Source organism: Chiloscyllium plagiosum, unplaced genomic scaffold (genome assembly GCF_037043375.1).
Source record: "Chiloscyllium plagiosum isolate Xiang-an unplaced genomic scaffold, Cpla_swu_hap1 HiC_scaffold_27, whole genome shotgun sequence".
Lineage (NCBI taxonomy): Eukaryota > Metazoa > Chordata > Chondrichthyes > Orectolobiformes > Hemiscylliidae > Chiloscyllium > Chiloscyllium plagiosum.
In genome coordinates, this window is record NW_028270165.1 from 70051348 (window position 1) to 70073642 (window position 22295).

Below are 22295 nucleotides of genomic sequence, written 5' to 3' on the forward strand. Positions count from 1 at the left end.
AGGGGCAGATCGTTGATAAAGCAACTGAAGATGATTGAATCTAGGACACTACTCTGATGAACTCCTGCAGAGATATCCAGGAGCTCAGATGACTGACCTCCAACACCCACGATCAGCATCTCAGTTAGGACTTGTTACAGCAGAGTTCACCCCCCCCACTCCAATACCCAATCTCTCCTCTGTGGTTCACCTCTCTTACGCACATTGGTACCAAGGCATTGGGAGCAGGAGCTAAGTGGCTCCAAGCAACACCCAAAATGGCGTTAATTCCTCCTCCCAGTTATGCGATAGCAAAATGGTTGCACTCCCCTCCCCCACACCAGTAACTTGGAAGACAGATTTACACAAATGTCCATTCCAAGCCCTCTTAATCATCGGTTGTAACATTGTGTTCTGGAACATTCCAATGGGCAATGAGCCGTGAACTGAACTAAAGCCTTGACATTGTGTGTGTGTGCGTGCATGCGTGCAAGACAAAGAGAGAGAGAGAGAGAGAGAGAGAGACAGACAGAAGGGGGGGGGGGGGCGGGAAGAGGAGAGAGAGAGAGAGAGAACAAGAGAGAGAGAGACAGATACAGAGAGAGAGAGAGAGAGAGAGAGACAGATAGAGAGAGAGAGAGACAAACGGGGGCGTGGGAAGAGGAGAGAGAGAGAGCAAGAGAGAGAGAGAGATAGTGAGAGAGAGAGAGACAGATAGAGAGAGAGAGAGACAAACGGGGGCGCGGGAAGAGGAGAGAGAGAGAGCAAGAGAGAGAGAGAGAGAGATAGTGAGAGAGAGAGACAGATAGAGAGAGAGAGAGACAAACGGAGGCGCGGGAAGAGGAGAGAGAGAGAGAGCAAGAGAGAGAGAGACAGATACAGCGATTCGAGCAATAACCTTGGCTCAAAGAGCATTCCTGTCTTCTCTCACCCTCGGGACAGGCCTGTGCTTAGCCAGGACCACAGTAGGCCTCAGTTCCCCTTTCTCACCCACAGGACAGGCCCCTGATCATTTTGACCTGACTAGGCCATAATGTCCCCACTCCACTTGCAGATCAGACACCTACTCAGCCAAACGTGGAGTGGGGTTCGTTAGCACCCCCCCACTCTCTCTATATCCAAAGTCAGAAGTCACATGACACCAGGTTATATTCCAACAGGTTTATTTGAAATTACATACTTTCAGAGATCTGCTCCTTCATCAGGTGAAGTCTCTGCGACCATACTGCCGTCAGGGATCTGTTTGGGTAACACTGGTTTGAACTGGGAGCAATCCAGTTTTCAATGGCCTGGCCACAATCCCAAATCTGTACCTAAAACAGGAGCAGTTCACAGTGAGATACCACCAAGGGAGACAGAAAGAATCATGGAGATGTACAGCACAGAAAAAGACCCTTCGCTCCAACTCGTTCATGCGAACAGGATATCCGAAATTAATCTTATCCCAATTGCCAACATTTGACCCTCATCCTTCTAAAACTTTCCGATGAATCAATCATTTCAGATGCCTTTTAAAGGTTGGCATTGCACCAGATTCCACTACTTCATCTGACAGTTCCTTCCAAACACACACTAATCACTGGGCGGCACGGTGGCACATTGGTTAGCACTGCTGCCTCACAGCACCAGAGACCCGGGTTCAATTCCCGCCTCAGGCGAATGACTGTGTGGAGTTTGCACGTTCTCCCCGTGTCTGCGTGGGTTTCCTCCGGGTGCTCCGGTTTCCTTCCACCATTCAAAGATGTGCAGGGTCAGGTGAATTGGCCATACTAAATTGCCTGTAGTGCGAGGTAAGGGGTAAATGTAGGGGTATGGGTGGGTTTCGCTTCGGCGGGTCGGTGTGGAATTGTTGGGCCGAAGGGCCTGTTTCCACACTGTAATCTAATCTAATCCACTTGGATGAACAATGCTGTGTGTGTGTGTGTGGAAAGAATTCTCTCCGACTTTCAGCCTGCTGAGACACCTGGGAGTTCACAGAAGAACACGAGAGAATTAGGAGCAGGAAGAGGCCGCCTGGCCCTTCAAGCCAGCTCCGACATTCGTTAAGATCATGGCTGATGTTTTCATGGACTCATCCATGCTCTCACCATATCCTTCAATTCCTTTATTGTTTTAAAAAAAAAATCTACCTTAGCTTTAAAAACGCTTACTGACATAGCGTCAACTACTTCACTGGGCACGGAATTCCATGGATTTATAACCCCCCCCACCCCGAGTAAAGAAGTTTCTTCCCAATTCAGCCCTAAATCTGCTCCCCTTAATTTTGAGGAGATACGCCTATGGAAAATAAAGAGCATGAGAGTTTGGGCAGGGTTAAAGCATGAAGGCCACTGGCAATCTGTGGTCTGTGGAAGGCAGAATGGGGTAAGAATATTAGAATGCTCTAACACCAATTAGCAGAGCAAGGCTGAGGCTGAAAGGTCACTATGGCGAGATGAGATAACAGTTAGGAGAGGTAGTCTCCACGTTAAGTGCCATTATGACAAGATTGGGACCAGAAATATTTGGGACATGACATTAACTATCTAATTAATAGTTAATAGCGTCAGCTTGAGACAGAAGACTATTGTCATAGATAGAATAGCTAAATATCTAACGATGGCAGGTTAGTCTGGAATGGAAGATCACTGTAGCAGAGGTGATAGTAAATATCTAATCATGACATTAAGAAAAATATTAAGTAGGGTCTAGAATGAACGATCATTACTGCAAAAGTTAGCACTAAAATATGTAACGTGACATTAGAATAACATGAAGTAGAATGTACAACTGAAGAGATAATGGGAACTAACATCACTGGTTTACTGTGTAGCTAGAGTGAGGTACTTTGATTGATATAGTTGGACATGCTGATAAGCTAACAGAAACAATGATAAAAAGAAAACACAGACCCTGAGGTTCGTGGGCATTCGAGAATCTGCTTTCTCAGTGTCACGGTTTTTTGTTTACAAATAAAAGACCTACTCCTCGTCTCCTGATGATTCTCTACATTTTCCTCCACCACACGCCCTCTTGTCCTAGTTTCACCTGCCAGTGGAAACATGCTCCCTACTTCTGTCTTATCTATTCCCTTCACAACTTTATAAGATTCCCCCCCTCATTTTTCTGCATTCCAATGAACATAATCCCAGCCTACTCAGTCTGTCCTCATAAGCCAACCCCCTCAACTCCAGAATCAACCTATTGAACCTCCTCTGCACTCCTTCCAGTACCAGTACATACTCTCTCAAGTTAGGAGACCAAAACTGCACACAGTACTCTATGTGTGGCTTCACCAGCACGCTGTACAGCTGCAATTTAACCTCCCTGCTTTTAAAGTCAATTCCTTTAGCAATGAAGGACAAGATACCATTTGCCTTCCTAATTACTTGTTCTACCCGTAAACCAACCTTCAAGGATACCCAGGTCCCTCTGCATAGCAGCATACTGCAACTATTTACCATTCAAGTAATAATCCTTTTTCCTGTTACTCCAACTGAAATAGGTGACTTCACATTTACTAACAACGTATTCCATTCTTCCAGAACTTTGCTGACCCACTCAAAGTATCTACGTTCTCCTGTAAAGTTTTACAGTTCTCCGCACACTTCACTCCTTTTAGTGTCATCTGCAAATTTTGACACACTACACGTGGTCCCCAATTCCAAATTATCTACATAAGTTGTGAATAATTGTGGTCCCAACACTGATCCCTGAAGCACACCACTCATCACTGATTGCCAACCAGAATAGCACTCATTTATCCCCACTCTTTGCTCCCTGTTAGTCACCCAATCCTCTATCCATGCTAATACTTTGCCCCTAACATCATGCATCTTTATTTTATGCAGCAGTCTCATGAGCGGCATCTTGTTGAAGGCCTTTCGGAAAGTGGAAAATTACCGCCAGTCCACTTGCTATTTCTCCCGCCATCTCTTTTAATACCCTGGGATGTATTCCATCAGGGGCCAGGAGACTTGTCTATCCTTAGCTCCATTAGCTTGCCCAACACTACCTCTTCCGTAATAATGATTGCTTCCAGGTCCTCACCTACCTTCGTCTCTTTGTCAATTACTGGTAATGTTATTAGTGTCCTCCACTGTGAACACCGATACAAAATACCTGTTATATGCCTCGGTCATTTCATCATATCCTGTAACTTAGTACCTGTTCTCATCCTCTAAAGGACGAACGTTTACTTCAGCCATTCTTTTTTTGTTTAAATATTTGCAGAAACATTTGCTATCTGTCTTTACATTCTGTGCTAGTTTTTCTCATGTTCTATCTTACTTTTCTTTATAGCTGTTTTTGTGGCTTTCTGTTGACCTTTAAAGTTTTCCCAATGTTCTGGTTTCATGTTGTTTTTGACAACCTTGTATGCCTTCTCTTCCAATTTGATAGCCTCCCTTATTTCCTTAGACACGCATGGCAGATTACAGTCCTTTCTTTTCATTGGAATATACTTTTGCTGAGCAATTTGAAAAATTACTTTGGGAGTCCTCCACTGCTCGTCAACTGTGCCATCGTAAAATCTTTGTTTCCGGTCTACTTTAGCCAAGTTCGCCCTCAATCTATTGTAGTTTCCCATTTTTAAGCACAGGATCCTGGGATTGGATTTTATGTTCACACTCTCCATCTAAATTCAACCATACTGTGATTGCTCCTTCCAAGACGATCACTAAATACGAGGTCTTTAATTGTTCCTGTCTCATTACACTGGACCAGGTCTAGGACAGCTTGCTCCCTCATTGGTTTCATTACATACTGTTCAAGAAAACAATCACGGATGCACTCAATGAACTCCTCCTTAACGCTACCCTGACCGAGCTGGTTCGACCAAGCGACATGTAGATTAAAATCCCCCATGATAATTACCGTACCATTTTTACAGGCATTAGATATTTCATTTATTGCCCGCCCAAATGTGATGTTATTATGTGGTGGCCTATAGACTATGCCTATCAGTGACATTTTCTTCTTAGAATTTCTAATTTCCAACAAAATGGATTCAATAACATTCTCCAAAGAACATGTATCATTTCTCACCTCAGCCCTCATGTCGTCCTTGAATATCAGAGCTACACCACATCCCTTACCTTCCTGTCTGCTCATCTGAATAATCTGATACCCCTGGATATTTAACTCCCAGTTGTGACCATCTGTAACCATGTCTCCGTAATAGCTACCAAATCATATTCATTCATGATAATTGTGCTGTTAACTCATCAACCTTGTTACAAATGCTGTGAGCATTTCGGTAAAGTGCCTTTATGCTAGCTTTTTTACCCTCATGATTTCCAACATATCTAATAATACCTGCTGAGTTATCCTTCCTTTTACTGCTTTCATAGTCTGCCTTATATTTAAACCCTCCTGCACACATGCTAACCTGCTGCTTACCTTTAATCTACCACTATAATTCCTGTTGTTTTAACTTTCCCTTCCCCCGACTCACCAGTTTAAAATCCTCATGACCACTCTTTTTATCCTTCTCACTGGAATACTAGTCCCAGATTGGTTCAGGCGGAGACCATCCCATTGGTACAGATGTCCCCGGTTCCAAAACTGATGCCAATCCTCCATGAAATGGAACCCCTCTTTCCCACACCACTCCCTTAGCCACATGTTTACTTCTCTAATTTTCTTATCCCTAAGCCAACTTGCACGTCGGTCAGGCAGTAACCGGGAGATTATAACCCTTGAGGACCCATTCCTTAATTCTGTTCCTAGTGCTCGATAATCCCCAAACAGGTCCTCCATCCTAACCTTGCCTATGTTGTTAGTCCCACTGTGAACCACAACAACTGGGTTCTCCCCATCCCACTCCAATATCCTTTCAAGACGGTTAGAGATGTCCTGCATCCTGGCACCAGGCAGGCAACACACTATGCGGGACTACCGATCCAGCTTGCAAAGGATACTATCTATCCCCCTAATTATAGAATTTCTTATAACTACCACTTGTCTTTTTGAGCCTCCCTCTGGAAGGGCCTTCGATGCCATGGTGAGCTGGCTCATCCACCCCGCAGCCCTTTTCCTCATTCACACAGGAAGCAAGTACCTCATACCTGTTGAATAACGTCAAAAGTTGAGGTTCCTCCATTCCTGGACTCAGAATTTCCCTACCTGCCTCACTTGCAATCACACCCTGACCATGAACAATTTGAATCACTTAATCGATCAGGTGTGACTGCCTCCTGAAACAAAGCACCCAGGTAATTCTCCATCTGCCGGATGTGCCACAATATTTGAAGCTCAGATTCCAGATCATCAACTCTGAGCCAGAGTTACTCCAGCAACCAACACTTGCTGCAAATCTGGTCACTGCCGTTCACAATGGGATCAGCCAGCTCCCAGATCATACAGCTACAGCACATCACCAGCCGAGCCATCTCGACCTAGTTAATTATTTTATTACTTTCCATAAATTTATGTGCTAAATAATTTCTAATACTTCACTGCTCTTTTTCAAATAACCAAAAAATATAATAAAAAAACAAGTAAATGTTTAACCAATCACATGATTAAAAAAAGAAATAGAAGTGCGTTCGCTTATCAACACACCTGAGAGCAGCCTTTCATTTGTTCTGAGTGTGGGAAGGCATTCAATCAATCAGCCCACCCTGAGACATCTTGGCAGCCAGATGGAGGGCTAAATGTTGTAATAGCACTGACAGTAGCTGTTAAGTAAACATTTGATGGTGGCTGGAGAAGAAAAAAAAAGAGACATTTATTGACAGAGTGGAGTCAGCGGGCAGCACGGTGGCACAGTGGTTAGCACTGCTGCCTCACAGCGCCAGAGACCCGGGTTCAATTCCCGCCTCAGGTGACTGACTGTGTGGAGTTTACACATTCTCCCCGTGTCTGCGTGGGTTTCCTCCCACAGTCCAAAGACGTGCAGGTCAGGTGAATTGGCCATGCTAAATTGCCCGTAGTGTTAGGTTAGGGGTAAGGGTGGGTTGCGCTTCGGCGGGTCGGTGTGGACTTGTTGGGCTGAAGGGCCCGTTTCCACACTGTAAGTAATCTAAATCTAAATTATAATAAAACTGCGCAAGTTTAGAGCACTGAAAAAGGAAAAAAAAGGTGATACCTACACACACACACAACATGGGTGCTGGGGAAAATACCGCAGTTAGGCAGTAGTGTGTTTGTGTTTGTGTGTGTGGGACTGGGGGAATAAAGAAATATTTACCAAAATAAAACTGTGCATACCTCCTGCAAGGTAGACAAGCGAGAGGCTAGAAGCCAGGTAGCATCAGGAGAAGTCAATGCTTTGGGTCGAGGATCATTGGCACCACTTGGTTCTGTGGGTGTCGGGTTACACCCCAAAACGTTAACTTCTCCTGATAGTGCCTGACTTGCTGTGTTCTTCCAGCCTCCTGCTAATTCTAAAACAAGCAGCCAGAGGATGCATTGTTTGTAAGTTTCCAAAAGATTTTGGAATAGTCCGAGCAGATTAAAAAAAAACTGCCAAAGTCACTGTTTATTTGAAAAGGCGGGGAAAGCTCTTGGAATTTGAGAGAAACCAGATTAGCCACTGTGTCAGTCAGATTCTGGATTAGTGGTGCTGGAAGAGCACAGCAGTTCAGGCAGCATCCGAGGAGCAGCGAAATCGACGTTTCGGGCAAAAGCCCTTCTTATAAGATAACCTCGTGCGGGAGCACGAGGTGGCGCCAATGCAGCCATCAATGTGAGCGGAGGAAGAGGTGGGGAGTGGTGCCGGTGTAATTACGGAAGATGGACTGTTCTACGTAGCCAACAAAGAGACAGGCATAGCTGGGGCCCATACGTGTGCCCATGGCTACCCCTTTGGTCTGGAGGAAGTGGGAGGATTCGAAGGAGAAATTGTTAAGGGGGAGGACCAGTTCGGCCAAAGGGCTTTTGCCCGAAACGTCGATTTCGCTGCTCCTTGGATGCTGTGCTCTTCCAGCACCACTGATCCAGAATCTGGTTTCCAGCATCTGCAGTCATTGAGTTTACCTTGTGTCAATCAGAGACAGGGGCGGATACAGCCCCGCCTCTCATTCACGCCGATTGGTTGGAGGACTACTCACTCCAGCTCGGGCGTCAGGCCCCGCCCGCCGGTCCGTATTGGTGCAGAGCCGCCGTCAATCAGCCGCGACCAGGCGTAATGGAGCATGCGCAGTGCCGGAACGGGCAGTTTTTCCCGGAGGGCTCCGTTTTTCAACATCATTGCGAGTGTGATTTCCCCTCAGGTTCGCGGAGGAAGGGGAGGAAGTGCGCTGGAGATTTGGTAAACGCGTTCAAGAATAATTTGAATGCGCGCTGGGAACTTACTGGCGCGACGTTTGGACCGGCGACAGGCGCTCGGCGGATCAGCGGCGTCCATCTTGGCCGTGGGTGCAGGGGACTATGCGCATGCTCTCCACCGTGCTGGCGCCGGGCAACCAATCAGGGAGCTCCGCCTGCCCAGCCCCGCCCCCACAGCGTGACATCAGGCGTCAGCCCCTTCCGCGTTCTGATTGGTTGGAGGGGGGGGGGAAGGCAGGCGAGCCCGAGGGCTGCAGCCTCTCCCTCCGCTCCGATGAATAGCCCAAAGACCAATAACAACAACTTGCAGGTCCAGCGTTTCCAGTCCCGAGGCTGCTTCTCCGGAACGTGATCATCTTTCATGGTCACCATCTTGATTATATGTGGAGCCGGACGTATGTTGTAGCTATCTTGCTGATTATAAGGGGTGGGCTAGAGAGAGATTGGATTGAATATACAATTGACGTGGAGAAGGGAGGGGGGTTGGGGGGGGGAAATACCCCAGGACTTTGGATTTTGGCGCAGGGGTGTGTGTTTTGTGGGATTGGTGATTTACACTTTTGAGGAACAATGGAGTTTGCACACAAAATCGCAATTATTGGTTTTGAATTCCGATTCCTCCGCTTTTGGTGATCAGTTTCGTAAACATCTTTTCCAAGGTGCTCGAAGAGGAAGATCATGATTGTCACTGCATTCGGGCTTTGCTGTCTGTGGTTGCCTGTGCTGCCCTGGCTATAACATTTCAATCATTTATTGTGAGTGAAAAATCACAAAGAGAAACACACGTATCAGATTGAGTGTGTGTGTGTTTCAGTTCACTAACTGTGAAAACAGCTTTAACCAGTTCCATAGCTTTAAAAAAAGCATCACACTATTCAAAGCGGGAGAAACTCTCCACGTGTTCCGTTCACAACCTAGACAGACACGAGGACACCTGTGTTATGGAGAAACCGTGGAAATGTGAGGAATGTGGTAAAGGATTTGATTACCCATCCCTGTTGGAAAACCATCGACGGAATCACACTGGAGAGAGGCCTTTTATTTGCTCTGTGTGTGGAAAAGGATTTACTCAGTCATCTGGCCTTTGGTCACACCAGCGGGTTCACACTGAGGAGAAGCTGTTCAGCTGCGGTTCCTGTGGAAAGAGGTTCAGGCATTCTTCTGCTCTCACTGTGCACCAACGTACTCACAATGGAGAAAAACCATTCACCTGTTCGGCATGTGGGAAGAAATTTACTCATTTATCCACCTTGCAGGCACACCAACGAGTGCACACTGGGGAGAAGCCATTCACCTGCTCCAAATGTGGGAAGGATTTCACTCAGTTATCCACTCTCCAGATACACCAACGAGTTCACACTGAGGAGAAGCTGTTTGGCTGCACTTCCTGTGGAAAGAGGTTCAGGCATTCTTCTGCCCTCACTGTGCACCAACGCACTCACAGTGGAGAGAGGCCGTTCACTTGCACTGAGTGTGGGAAGAAATTCACTCAGTCCTTTCATCTTCAGGCACACCAGCGCATTCATACGGGCGAGAGACCATTCTCCTGCTCAGTGTGTGGGAAGGGATTTATTGTTTTACCCACCCTGCTGAGACACCAGCGAATTCACACTGATGAGAGGCCATTTAAATGCCCTAATTGTGAGAAGGGTTTTAAAAGTTCCCAGGAGCTTACGCTCCATCAACGTATTCACACCAATGAGAGGCCGTTCAGGTGCTCTCACTGTGGGGCTGGATTCAGGAGATCATCTGACCTCATTCTCCACCAACGCATTCACACTGGGGAGAGGCCATTCACCTGCTCTGAGTGTGGGAAGGGATTCACTAGGACAGCCAATCTTCTGAAACATCAGCGATTTCACACTGAGGAGAGACCATTCACCTGCTCGGAGTGTGGGAAAGGATTTACTCAGTCATCCACCTTGCTGACACACCAGCAAGTTCACATGATTGAAAGACCTTTTGAATGTCCAGACTGTGGAAAGTGCTTTAAAATTTCTGGGGAGCTGATGCGACATCAACGTGTTCACACCGATGAGAGACCATTTAGATGTTCTCAATGTGGGACTGGCTTCAAACAATCATCTCAACTCAGTATGCACAGGAGGATTCACACTGGGGAGAGGCCATTCACCTGCTCTGAGTGTGGGAAGGGGTTCACTCGATCGTCCCACCTGATGATGCACCAGCAAGTTCACACTGGGGAGAGGCCATTCACTTGCTCCAAGTGTGGGAAGAGATTCACTCATTCATCCAACCTGCGGAGACACCAGCGAGTTCACACAGGGGAGAAACCCTTTACCTGCTCTGAGTGTGGGAAAGGATTCACTCGGTCATCCAACCTTCTGACCCACCAGCGAGTTCATGAGTAACTGCAGTGATTGCAGTTAATCACAACCATGTTCATCAAGGTCTGTTTCTTCTGATGTTCATAAACTCCAGTCCTATTAAACAGAATTGTTGTGGTGCAGAATGAAGCCATTTGTCCCATTATGTCTGCATTAGCTCTCTGAATGATTATACTTAATGTAATTCTCCTCCATTTTTCCAGTAAATCTGTGCATTATTTCTTTAACTGTCAACTCACTACTTCTCAAGTGATGCAGTGGAACCCGTCTTGACAATGTTTCCAGGCAGTTATTCCAATTCTAGACCCTTAACTACACACTATGGAAAAAATGTTTTGTTTGCTTCATGTTTACCTCTTCTGCAAAACACTTTAAAACTGTGCCGTTTGTTTCGCAATCCTTTTACAATCAAACAGTTTCTTGCTATCAATCTGTACACAATATTGATTTTGAAAACCTGTGACAAATGCCCTCTTAGTCGTCTTTCCAAGGGAACTATTCCTAAATAGCCTCATAACTGAAGGTTTACATCCCAGAAAAATTACTGTAAATCCCTTCTGTACTCTCTCCAATGCATTCATATTCTTTGTAGTGTGGCATCCAAAATGATACCTAATATTCCAGCTGAGGTTAAACTAGTATCCATGTAAGTTCATCAACCTCCTTGTTCTTCTACTTTCTCTCGCTATCAATAAATCCAAGGATTCCATACATACTGGTAACATCTCTCTCCACCTATCCTGCAACCTTTTAATGACTAATGCACACATGTGCCCAGGTCTCTCTGCTCATGGATATATTTACAGTAGTGCACTTTATTTTAAACTGTCTCTCCATGTACTTTACCAAAAAGTAACACCTCACTGTTCTCCACATTGAACTTTACCTACTAGTTATCCTCTCACTCTAGCAACTTGACAATGTACTTTGGAAGTTCTACACTCTCCTGCTCACTGTTTACATTGCTTTCAGGTTTTGATTCATTGGCAAACAATAAAGTTATCCCCTGCACATCAAGGTCTAAATCATTTCCGTTTATGCCAGAAAAAGCAAACATTGTGGCACCAATGTTTGCGGATCGCTACTGTAAATCTTCCGGTTGAAGAGAAAATTCATTAACAATTACTGCGTCTTTCCCATCACTCAGCAAATTCTGTGCCCGTGTGGCTCATGTTCCTTTTATTCTATGAGCTTTAACTTTATCCAGTTTGACACTGCAGCAAACAGCATTCAGAAGTCTCTGTGCACCACAGTAACAGCATCACCTTTACTTCTGTTCAATATCTTGCTTTGGGATTTCCAGTATTTGTCTCATTACAGACCTTCAGGATCATTGAAGATTTAATCTCTCAGCAGCAATTACTACAGCTGAAATGAGCAGATTATAATTCAGCAGTTGTTTATTTTTCATTATCAAATTGATTCAAATCACTTTTGGGTATTATTGTAAATGTGCTGTTGAGGAAAGCGATGGGACTCTTCAATACATCTCTTCCATCTGATCCTATATAAACCTTCTGTTTGTTGTATCGTCATTCAGTTCTAAATAAGATTGGCCGAGGCCATGGAGGACTCACTGCTTACCATCTTATCAGATCACATATTCCTTTGCTCAGAAACTGCAGCATGGGATTTAAAACAAGCTGATGGAGTTGGAAGTATAACCCAGTCGTTCAACATAATCACTGATTGATGAATTCTTCAACTATCATGAATTGACACTCATGACGTATTCGATCATGTGTTTCTGACTGGTGACTAATTAACACATTTGGTTAACTGAAGGATGTCTTCTTCAATTAAATATTAGTCTTAAAATGATTCCCTTCACCACCTTAGCAATTTCTAATGACTCACTCAAAGGTGTCTGTCTCCTTATGCCCACCTGCATGATCCCAATGTCTTCAGTAGTTATCAGATTATTAATATACGTTCTCTTTAAAAGTTCATAGACAAAGGTAGAAACGTATCCAAGGCAACATACGAATATACTGCATCTTTTTAGTTTTCTTTATTTGTATTATGCAACAAGGTGAGGGAAAATAAACCATTTTAAACCAAGGACTGTGGAAGTGGTTGCTTCACTTTGGAAAAACAAGTTACTAGTAATCATTGTGAGTTGTGCTGACACTGTTGATTGATTCAATGGTGTGTGTGTGTGTATAAAATTGCCAAGGGGGTTTCAGAGTTTGAACTATTAGAGTTATGTGTTGGTGATACATGTTTTGTTGCCAATGATTAGAAATAATTTACTTGTTATAAGCTGTAGTTCTTAACACATACTGAAACATGGTCAGTACTTTCTGCTAAACTGAGTCCATCAGAGGGGTAAATTGGAGACTTCGAGTACTCCGATTAAACCTTTATATATGAAGATGATCCAAGAAGTAGTGGGGCTAGAGTATTACCACTATCCCAGATGGGTGATGACAACTCATCAAATTGTTACTCCTATCTATACTTTTCTTTCAGTAGAACATACATCAAAAACATTTAGTATTTTCAGTTCAACTGGACTCAAAGTGGGCTAATCCAGTTTCCATTCAGTGATGTTCTGTTTTCCTTAATTCAATCTGTTACCGTAAATCACCTCCTTTCAGGATAGGCAGCATGGTGGCTCATGGGCAACACAGTGGCTCAGTGGTTAGCATTGCTGCCTCACAGTACCAGGGACCCGGGTTTAATTCCAGCCTCAGGTGACTGTGTGGGTAGAGTTTGCACATTCTCCCCAAGTCTGCATGAGATTCCTCCAGGTGCTCTGGTTTCCTCCCATCATCCAGAGATTTGCAGGTTAGGTGAATTGGCCAGACTAAATTACCCATAGTGCTCAGGGAAGTGTAGGTTAAGTGCATTAGTCAGGGGTAAATATAGGGGAATGGGTTTGGGAAGATTAATCTTCAGTGGGTCGGTGTGGACTTGGTCCTAATGGCCTGTTTTCACACTGTAGAGATTCAATAATTCTATGATAAAACTTTAAACATCCAATTAGTTATATTTTCCTACCATTTTTGTCACCCCTGTAGAAATATTGCTGCCCAAAATTAAGTTTCAAATAAAAGTCATGTTCTATTGATTGCATGTATTAACCCTATTTGTTTCTTTATTTTATTTGGTCAATATTACTTTGAACTAACCTGGCAAATTGTGTCTGACAATTTTTTAATCAAAGGTGGCCCAATTTCAGACAACTGACAGGTTTTCTTAATCAAATTAGATTCCCTACAGTGTGGAAACAGTCCTTTCGGCCCAACAAGTCCACACCAATCCTCCGAAGAGTAACCCACCCAGACCCATTTCCCTGTGACCAATGCACCCAATACTATGGGCAATTTAGCATGGCAAATTAATCTGACCAGCACATTTTTGGAATGCGGGAGGAAACCAAAGCACCCAGAGGAAACCCACACAGACACTGGGAGAATGTGCAAACTCCACACAGACAGTCACCCAAGCCTGGGTCCTTGGCACTGGGAGACAGCAGTGCTGACCACTGAGCCACCGTGCTGCCTGGTAATCTTGATTATTTTCTCCAAGATGATGTTGAATATTTCTGTACCATGTAGCACCTAGAAAGTTTGTCATGTGAGTGTCCTTTAAAAATGGAATGTCTCCAAAGCATGAGACTCATACCACTATTTCGGTGGTATTTCAAAACGAGTAGTAACAGTCATGACATCACACCATCCTGGTGTTAAATCATACATGCACTGATTTTTTTCTCTTCACGGTGGGGTAGGTGGTTTTGTGTCAAATATCATTTGAATCAATCAGAAACAGTTTACTTGAAAAGACTGGTTTGTTTCAAATTGATCGATACCTGTACTGACTTTGGATTTGCTCAGGTCAGGAAGAATAGGAGAAGGCTCTACATCCAGGCACAGAGATTGGTTTCACCTGCCAGTAGGGTGATAAAGCACAACATTTAGTAACAAAAAGATGGGGTGCTGGGCTAATGGTCGGATACTTGGTAATGTGAATGAACAGAGGGATCTTGGTGTCCATGTACACAGATCTCTGAAAGTTGCCACCCAGGTAAATAGTGCGGTAATGAAGGCATATGGTGTATTGGCTTTTATTGGTAGAGGAATTGAGTTCCGGAGCCCTGAGTTCATGTTGCAGTTGTATAAGACTCTGGTGCGGCCGCATCTGGAGTATTGTGTACAGTTTTGGTCGCCATACTATAGGAAGGATGTGGAGGCACTGGAACGGGTGCAGAGGAGGTTTACCAGGATGTTACATGGTATGGTAGGAAGATCGTATGAGGAAAGGCTGAGGCACTTGGGGCTGTTTTCATTGGAGAAAAGAAGGTTTAGGCGTGACTTGATAGAGGTGTACAAGATGATTAGGGGTTTAGATAGGGTTGACCATGAGAACCTTTTTCCACGTATGGAGTCAGCTATTACGAGGGGGCATAGCTTTAAATTAAGGGGTGGTAGGTATAGGACAGATGTTAGGGGTAGATTCTTTACTCAGCGAGTTGTGAGTTCATGGAAGGCCCTGCCAGTAGCAGTGGTGGACTCTCCCTCTTTATGGGCATTTAAATGGGCATTGGATAGTCATATGGAGGATAGTGGGCTAGTGTAGGTTAGGTGGGCTTGGATCGGTGCAACATCGAGGGCCAAAGGGCCTGTATTACGCTGTATTTTTCTATGTTCTATGTTTTATCAAGAAAACTGATACCTCCAGAAACAGACATCTGTATTCTCTTGGGGACAAGTAAAGCTTTGTGAGGAGACCCAAATTAAAGCAAAATTCTGCGAACGCTGGAAATCTAAAACAAACGTAGAGTATGAAAGATTACAGGATTCACACCACAGCGAAGTTTAAAGGGCATGTGTGTGGGCAGTGATTCACTGAGACACGTGACTCCAGCAGTTCAAATCCGTTACCACTGCTGCTATTTCAGTAATGCACCATCAAATCATTTTCTCCTCGTTTCTGATGGGTAAAGGGTGATCCATTTAGTTGGATTTTTGTTTACCTTGCCTATTTGCTTTGCTATTTGAATCTCTGGCCCCGTGTCGACCCGTAAAAGCAGAACAAGTGACAGCGTGCATTCTTGAAAAGGTTAATGGCGGTGCCGTTACCCATCAGACCCCGCGGTGGTGAGAGTCACCTATCCCACATCAAAGGGAACGCAGTGCGCAGGCGCGGTGTCTGGCGCATGGGCAGCGCTGTCCGGGATTCTGGGGCCCGTGTGGAGGGAGCGATGCAGCCAGCAGCTGGTCGGAGCTGATCCCTATGTGAACAGGGTGTGTGGGGGTAGTAAAGGTGTGCTCCCGGTCCTGGGTTTGCAGAGAGTGATGGCAGTGAGCTGGAACGACAGACATGGGTTTTTATAAACTTCTGTTCCAGGGAAGGGGAGAATCTGCAAGTTGCAACCCAGAGAAACGTATATCTGTTCGCATCTTCTCTACTGACACAGATGGAGTTTATACAATAATGCAGGCTTTGGAAAGATTGAACAGATTGGGGCTTTTAAGAACACTGTGCAGTGAACTGACTTGAGCATTTTAAACTGCTGTATGTTTTAGACGGGGTCAATACGTAGAGCATGCTTCCATATTAAATCTCTTTACTCAGTGAATGACTAAAATGTGCAATTTATAGGAAATAGTGCCGACAAAGAGCGGAGAGATCTTCAAAAGTAAACTAGATAAATCTGAGAGGGGGAAGGGATTAGAAAAATAAGTCAGTAGACGGCGATGAAATTAAGGAAATGGGAGGGTAAACATGAAAACAGCAGAGTAATTAGGCTGTATAGCCTTTTTCTTTCTTTCATATTCTTAAATATGTCATACTAAACTGTTTTTGCAGGGTATTCAGAAGGTGAAAAATGCATCACATCAAAATCTGACAGAGCCATTCAGTTAATCAGAATCTGAATATTATTGGCCTCTGAAGACACATCATCTGTAAGAAAAGATTTAAACATCAGTGTGACAGTAAAAGATCTGAGACACACACACACACCTGAAGGAGAGTGTTCCAGTGAATGGACGGTGGGAAGAGCATTAACCGGCTGCTTGGCATGAAAAATAATTACACCATCCACAACAAGGAGAGACCATCAATGTGTTCTGTCTTTCAAGATCAATTTCAGTCAATCATTGAACCTGGAGTGAATTAAGGACACTGACACTATGGAGAAACCATGGAAATGTGGGGACTGTGGGAAGGGATTCAGTTACCCATCAGGGTTGGAAACTCATCAACGCAGTCACACTGGGGAGAGGCCATTCAGCTGCTCTGTGTGTGGGAAAGGATTCACTCAGTCATCCAGCCTCTATACACACCAGCACGTTCACACTGGGGAGAAGCCATTCACCTGCTCTGTGTGTGGGCAGGGATTTAATGCTTTATCAACACTCCGGACCCACGAGCAGGTTCACTCTGATGAGAGACCATTTAAATGTTCTGACTGTGAGAAGAGTTTTAAAAGCAGAAAGGATATATTGATACATCAACGCAGTCACACTGGGGAGAGACCGTTCATCTGTAAAGTGTGTGGGAAAGGGTTCACTCAGTCATCCCACCTCTTGACACACCAACTTGTTCACACTGATGAGAGACCTTTTAAATGTTCTGACTGTGAGAAGAGCTTTAAAAGTAAAAAGGATTTACTGAACCACCAACGCGCATTAACTGGGGAGAGACCATTCATCTGCTCAGTTTGTGGGAAGGGATTCACTAGTTCATCCTACCTTCTGACACATCAATTTGTTCACACTGATGAGAGACCTTTTGAATGTCCCGACTGTGAGAAGAAATTCAAATGCAGAAAGCATTTGCTTAAACACCAGTACACCCACACTGGAGAGAGGCCATTCTCCTGCTCTATCTGTGGGAAAGGATTCACTCGATTATCCCACTTGCTGAGACACCATCGAGTTCACACAGGGGAGAGGCCATTCTCGTGTGCTGACTGCAAACAGGAATTTGTTGACTCATCTGACCTTGTGATCCACCAGCGAGTTCACAGCGGGGAGAGACCATACACCTGCTCGTTGTGTGGCAAGAAATTTACTCAGTCATCCCACCTCACAACACACCAACTTGTTCACACTGATGAGAGACCCTTTCAATGCTCTGACTGCGAGAAGAGGTTTAAAAGTAAACAGAATCTGATGAAACATCAACAAATTCACAATGGGGAGGGACCATTCATCTGCTCCGTGTGCAGGAAAGGATTTGCTCAATCACACAACCTCCTGAGACACCAGCAACTTCACCTGCAAGAGCAGCAATTATATACTGCTGTTATTGCTGATGTTAACTGCATCCAGAAATGAACCTGGTCTGGCTGCTGATTTCCAATGGGATTCCACAGTTTTGTGGTATATATCAAGGACTTAGACTTCGATGTAGAGCCCATGATGAATAAATTTGTAACTATCACAGATGTTGGCCAGGTGGTGGTTAATGAGGAAGAAAGCTGCAGACTGCGTGATGTCAATGGATGACTCAAACAGGTAGAAACATGGCCAATGGGATTCATTCTGGAGATAACGAATCTAAAAGGGCAGGGGGCCAACAGGGCAAAGTAAATGCTGAATAATTGCTGGGCACTGAGGAGTAGAGAGTGCTTCCTCTGAGTGACCTCCACAAATCTGTGAAGGTGGCTGGACAGTCAGTTACAGAGGTCAGTAGGGCATTTGAATCATTCCAGAAGATAAGACCACGGAGGTAATATTGGAACTTTAGTAAACACTAGTTAGAGCACAGCTGGAGTAGTAAGGGTAGTTCTTGTCCTTACATTAACCAACAAGAAATTAAGACTAGATTAATTATCATAAAACTGAAGTCAATTTATTTATATAATTACAGTCGGTGTTGAATGCAACAAGTATAGCTGATAAAGATAAAGCTAACCTACAAGCGATTATAACAGTGAGAATAGCTGAACTTTCTCAGCAAATTAAAATCTGTGTTTCAATAATAATAATTAAGAAAAACATTTTGGTTACCTTCCTATAAAATAAGGTGACTTCTGTGTAATTGATTGGTGAATAGCTGATGAAACCTTTCTTTATTTTAATCTGAAATTTATTTAGAATTAGTTAAGAAGTAAACACATGGTAAAGAATCCCAGTGCCATGGACTGCACATTAAGTTCCATGTGGGAAAGTCAGGATAGTTAGTGATAGGTTGCATATTTAACTTAGTTCCAAATTTCTGTCTTTTTCCCGTTCCTTTTTCAGTAGATTCGCATGCCCGCACCATGATAAGAGAGTTACCTTATAAGCACGAATCTGTTAGTACTGATCAGGTTTACTAAACTGGACTGGTCCCATTTGCCTATAACTTTCCCATCCATGTACTTGTCCAGATATATTTTAAATGATGTATTTCTGCCCACCTCTACCACTACCTCTGGCAGCTCATTCCATACACTCACCACCCTCTGTGTGAAAGGTTGCCCCTCAGGACAATGTTCCATCTTTCTCCTCTCAACTCTTAGCCTCTAGTTCTGAACTCCTCTACACTGGGGAAAAAGACCTTCGCTATTCACCTGATCTCTGTCCCACATGATTTTATAAACCTCTGTAATGTCATCCCCTCAGCTTCTTATACTTCAACGAAATATGTCCATGTGATCTAACCTCTTCTTATAATTAAAACCTTCCAACCTAGCTAACATCCGAGCAAATCGCTTTTGCACCCTTTGCAGGTTAATAACATCCTTTCCATGCCAGGGTGACCAGAATTGTATGCAGTACTCCAAATTTGGCCTCACCAATGTCTTCTATAGCTGTACTGTGGCATGCCAACTCGTGTACTCGGTTCTCTGACCAGTGAAGCCAAGCATGCCAAATACCTTCTTCATCTCTCTGTGATGCCAGGGACACAATGCTTGTGATGGACGATAACACTCATTTGACCACAGCTAAAGCATTGCACTTAGTTCTGGTCCCCATATTCCAGGATAGATGTCATCACACCAGAGACAGGCAGAGGAGGTTGATGAGGATTTTTCCAGGGTTGAAGAATTTTAGGTCAGAGGAAAGATTTGACAGGCTGGGGTTATTTTCTGTGGAAAATGAGACCGAAGTGATATTTAATTGAAGCGATAAGATTATGAGGATTCCATATAGAGTAGAAAGGATTGAGCTATTCATTAACAAGGAGGTCAGTACCTGGAGGCTTTAGATTTAAAGTAATTCACGGGAAGAGGGGGAGGGGAGAAATCATTTCACCCAGAGATGGTGGCAAGTTGGAACTCTGTACATCTCTACGACTCTATAACTCACTGTGTGATGGGGTGGTAGAGGCAGTAACCCTCAACATACTTTAAAAAAACACACACATGGATATGCTTGAAATGTAAAATGTACAGGGCTGTGGACTATGATCTGCAGAATGGGATCAGCCTGGATAGTTGTCTTTCAGCCACACACCAAACATGATGGGCCAAATGGCCTCGATCTGTGCTGTACCTTTTGTATGTTTATATTCTAACCTTTTGGTGTTTGTTTCTGATGATGTTAATAGCCCCTTATATTGGACTAGAATATTCTGGAGAAATAGCAAATAAAGTAGCTTTGGTTCAAAAACGTCATTGTCGGTTATTGTATTTCTCCCCTCAGTGTTTAACATCACCTGGAGCTCAGAAAAGACAATCTGCGGGAGGATCGTACGGTAACAACAGAACTTCAGCCTGGACACATCCTTCAGGATCATGCTGTGGGGGACAAATGGTGCTTCAATATTTATTGTTTCTTTTCATTGACAGCAAAGCGCTGGTGTGAGTTAGTCCTGTGGTGTGTGAGAAATGTATCCCAGCCACTGTCTGTCTTCCATAGCTCAGTCCTCCAGGACACACAGCAGTAACTCTCTAAACTGCAAGGATCTGTTTTGGGGTCACTGCTGTTTGTCATTTTTCTAAATGGCCTGAATGAGAGTGTAGAAGGATGGGTTAGTAAATTTTCAGAAGACACTAAAATCCGTGGAGTTGTGGATAGTGCTGAAGGATGTTTCAGGTTACAGAGGGACAGAGCTGGGTTGAGAGGTGGCAAATAGAGTTTAATGCGGAAAAGTGTGAAGTGATTCACTTTGGAAGGAGTTACAGGAATGCAGAGTGCTGGGTTAATGGTAAGGTTCTTGGTTGTGGAGATGAACAGAGAGGTCTCTGTGTCCATGTGCATAGATCCCTGTTAAGAAGGCATACAGTGTGTTAGCTTTTATTAGATTAGATTAGATTACTTACAGTGTGGAAACAGGCCTTTCGGCCCAACAAGTCCATACCAACCCTCCGAAGAGCAACCCACCCAGACCCATTCCTCGACATTTACCCCTTCACCTAACACTACGGGCAATTAAGCATAGCCAATTCACCTAACCTGCACATTTTTGGATTGTGGAAGGAAACCCACACAGACACAGGGAGAATGTGCAAACTCCACACACCGTTGCCTGAGGTGGGAATTGAACCCGGGTCTCTAGCGCTGTGAGGCAGCAGTGCTAACCACTGTGCCACCCAAAGGATGTTGCCTGATATAGAGGAAAGATCTTATAAGGAAAGATCTGAGGGACTTGAGGCTGTTTTCGTTAGAGAGAAGAAGGTTGAGAGGTGACTTAATTGAGACATATAAGATAATCAGAGGGTTAAATAGGGTGCATAGTGAGAGCTTTTATCCCTCAGATGGTGATGACTAGCGCGAGGGGGCATAGCTTTAAATTGACAGGTGATAGATATAGGACAGATGTCAGAGGTAGTTTCTTTACTCAGAGTAGTAGGGGCATGGAATGCACTGCCTGCAACAGTAGTAGACTTTCCAACTTTAAGGGCATTTAAATGGTCATTGAATAAACATGTGGATGAAAATGGAATAGTGTAAGATAGATCGGCTTCAGATTGTTGCACCCACCTGTGGAACCATCAAAGGCGAAAGGTTCTGTCCTGTGCTATAATGTTCTATGTTATAAGCCCAGTTGTAAATGAGAGAGATGCTGGAAATGTGCTTCAGATCAAAGATTAGTGTAAAACTGTGATCTGTTCCTGTTTGGAAGTGAACCTGTAGATTTAAGTTTTCTGCACACTGGAAAAGGTAAAACCAAGTTTGGCAATCCAAGTTGACCTAGAAATTATATGTCACCAAGAATATGACCATTGGGAGATTGACAGATATTAACTTACACTTTTAAATAATCACATATATAACACAAATTGATTGAAAAGGAGGCTGTGCAATAGAGGTTACAGTTAGTGCTGGGAAGTGTTCATTCAGAGGGAGTCTCACCTGAAACTGTCTCCATTAATTTATCACTTTCTAATCCCATGGGACCTATCCGCCATGTTTGTTCTTTTCAGTTTCCCAGTATTTGATTGATTGTTTTTCTTTTTTCGTAAATCTGTATTAAACACGTTCTTGTTGTAACACAGAAATCCCGAGGGTTTTAACTCTTTGCTAAAGTCAATCCCCATTGAGTACAGGAGGATTCGATTGACCCTCACTTTTTATGGCATCAACAAGCAAGGGTCTTGCGAGGTGTTTCTAAAAACAAAGTACTGGACAAACTCAGCAGGTCTGGCAGCACCGTGGAGAAACAGCTAATGTTTCAATTCCAATGATTCTTTTTCAGAATATGTTGCACAGAGGCTTCCAGACCTGCTGAATTTCTTCAACAGGTTCAGTTGTTATTTCAGATCTGATGTAAAATCTCAATGCAGTGTGAGTGTGTGCATTTACAATGATGATGTGATCGTTTACAAAACCA

General features: G+C 44.0%; 1 protein-coding gene and 1 long non-coding RNA gene across 6 annotated transcripts; one reads left to right on the forward strand and one right to left on the reverse strand.

Annotated features, from left to right (window-relative positions):
* Positions 1-1098: 1098 nt before the first annotated feature.
* On the reverse strand, positions 1099-8348 carry LOC122543610 (uncharacterized). Its single transcript, XR_006310116.2, has 3 exons — positions 8257-8348; positions 6523-6663; positions 1099-1292 (listed from the first exon to the last, which is right to left on the reverse strand). It is a non-coding gene; the product is annotated as an uncharacterized LOC122543610 (long non-coding RNA).
* A 372-nt stretch (positions 8349-8720) lies between these two features.
* LOC122543595 (uncharacterized) lies at positions 8721-21882 on the forward strand. 5 transcript variants are annotated; one of them, XR_015751511.1, is made up of 3 exons: positions 14027-15848; positions 16395-18049; positions 20165-21882. XR_015751511.1 is itself a non-coding variant. In XM_087974842.1 (2 exons), the coding sequence occupies exons 1-2, from the start codon at positions 9171-9173 to the stop codon at positions 17867-17869; spliced, it is 2325 nt and encodes a 774-aa protein (XP_087830968.1). In that variant the 5' UTR covers positions 8721-9170; the 3' UTR covers positions 17870-20120. The 5 variants fall into 5 exon arrangements, 4 of the variants coding, with proteins under 4 accessions (XP_087830968.1, XP_043538352.1, XP_043538354.2 ...); XM_087974842.1 differs by lacking the exons at positions 14027-15848; positions 20165-21882 and adding an exon at positions 8721-10589 and having other exon boundaries at positions 16964-20120; XM_043682417.2 differs by lacking the exons at positions 14027-15848; positions 20165-21882 and adding an exon at positions 8721-10640 and having other exon boundaries at positions 16395-16712.
* The last annotated feature ends 413 nt before the right edge of the window (positions 21883-22295 follow it).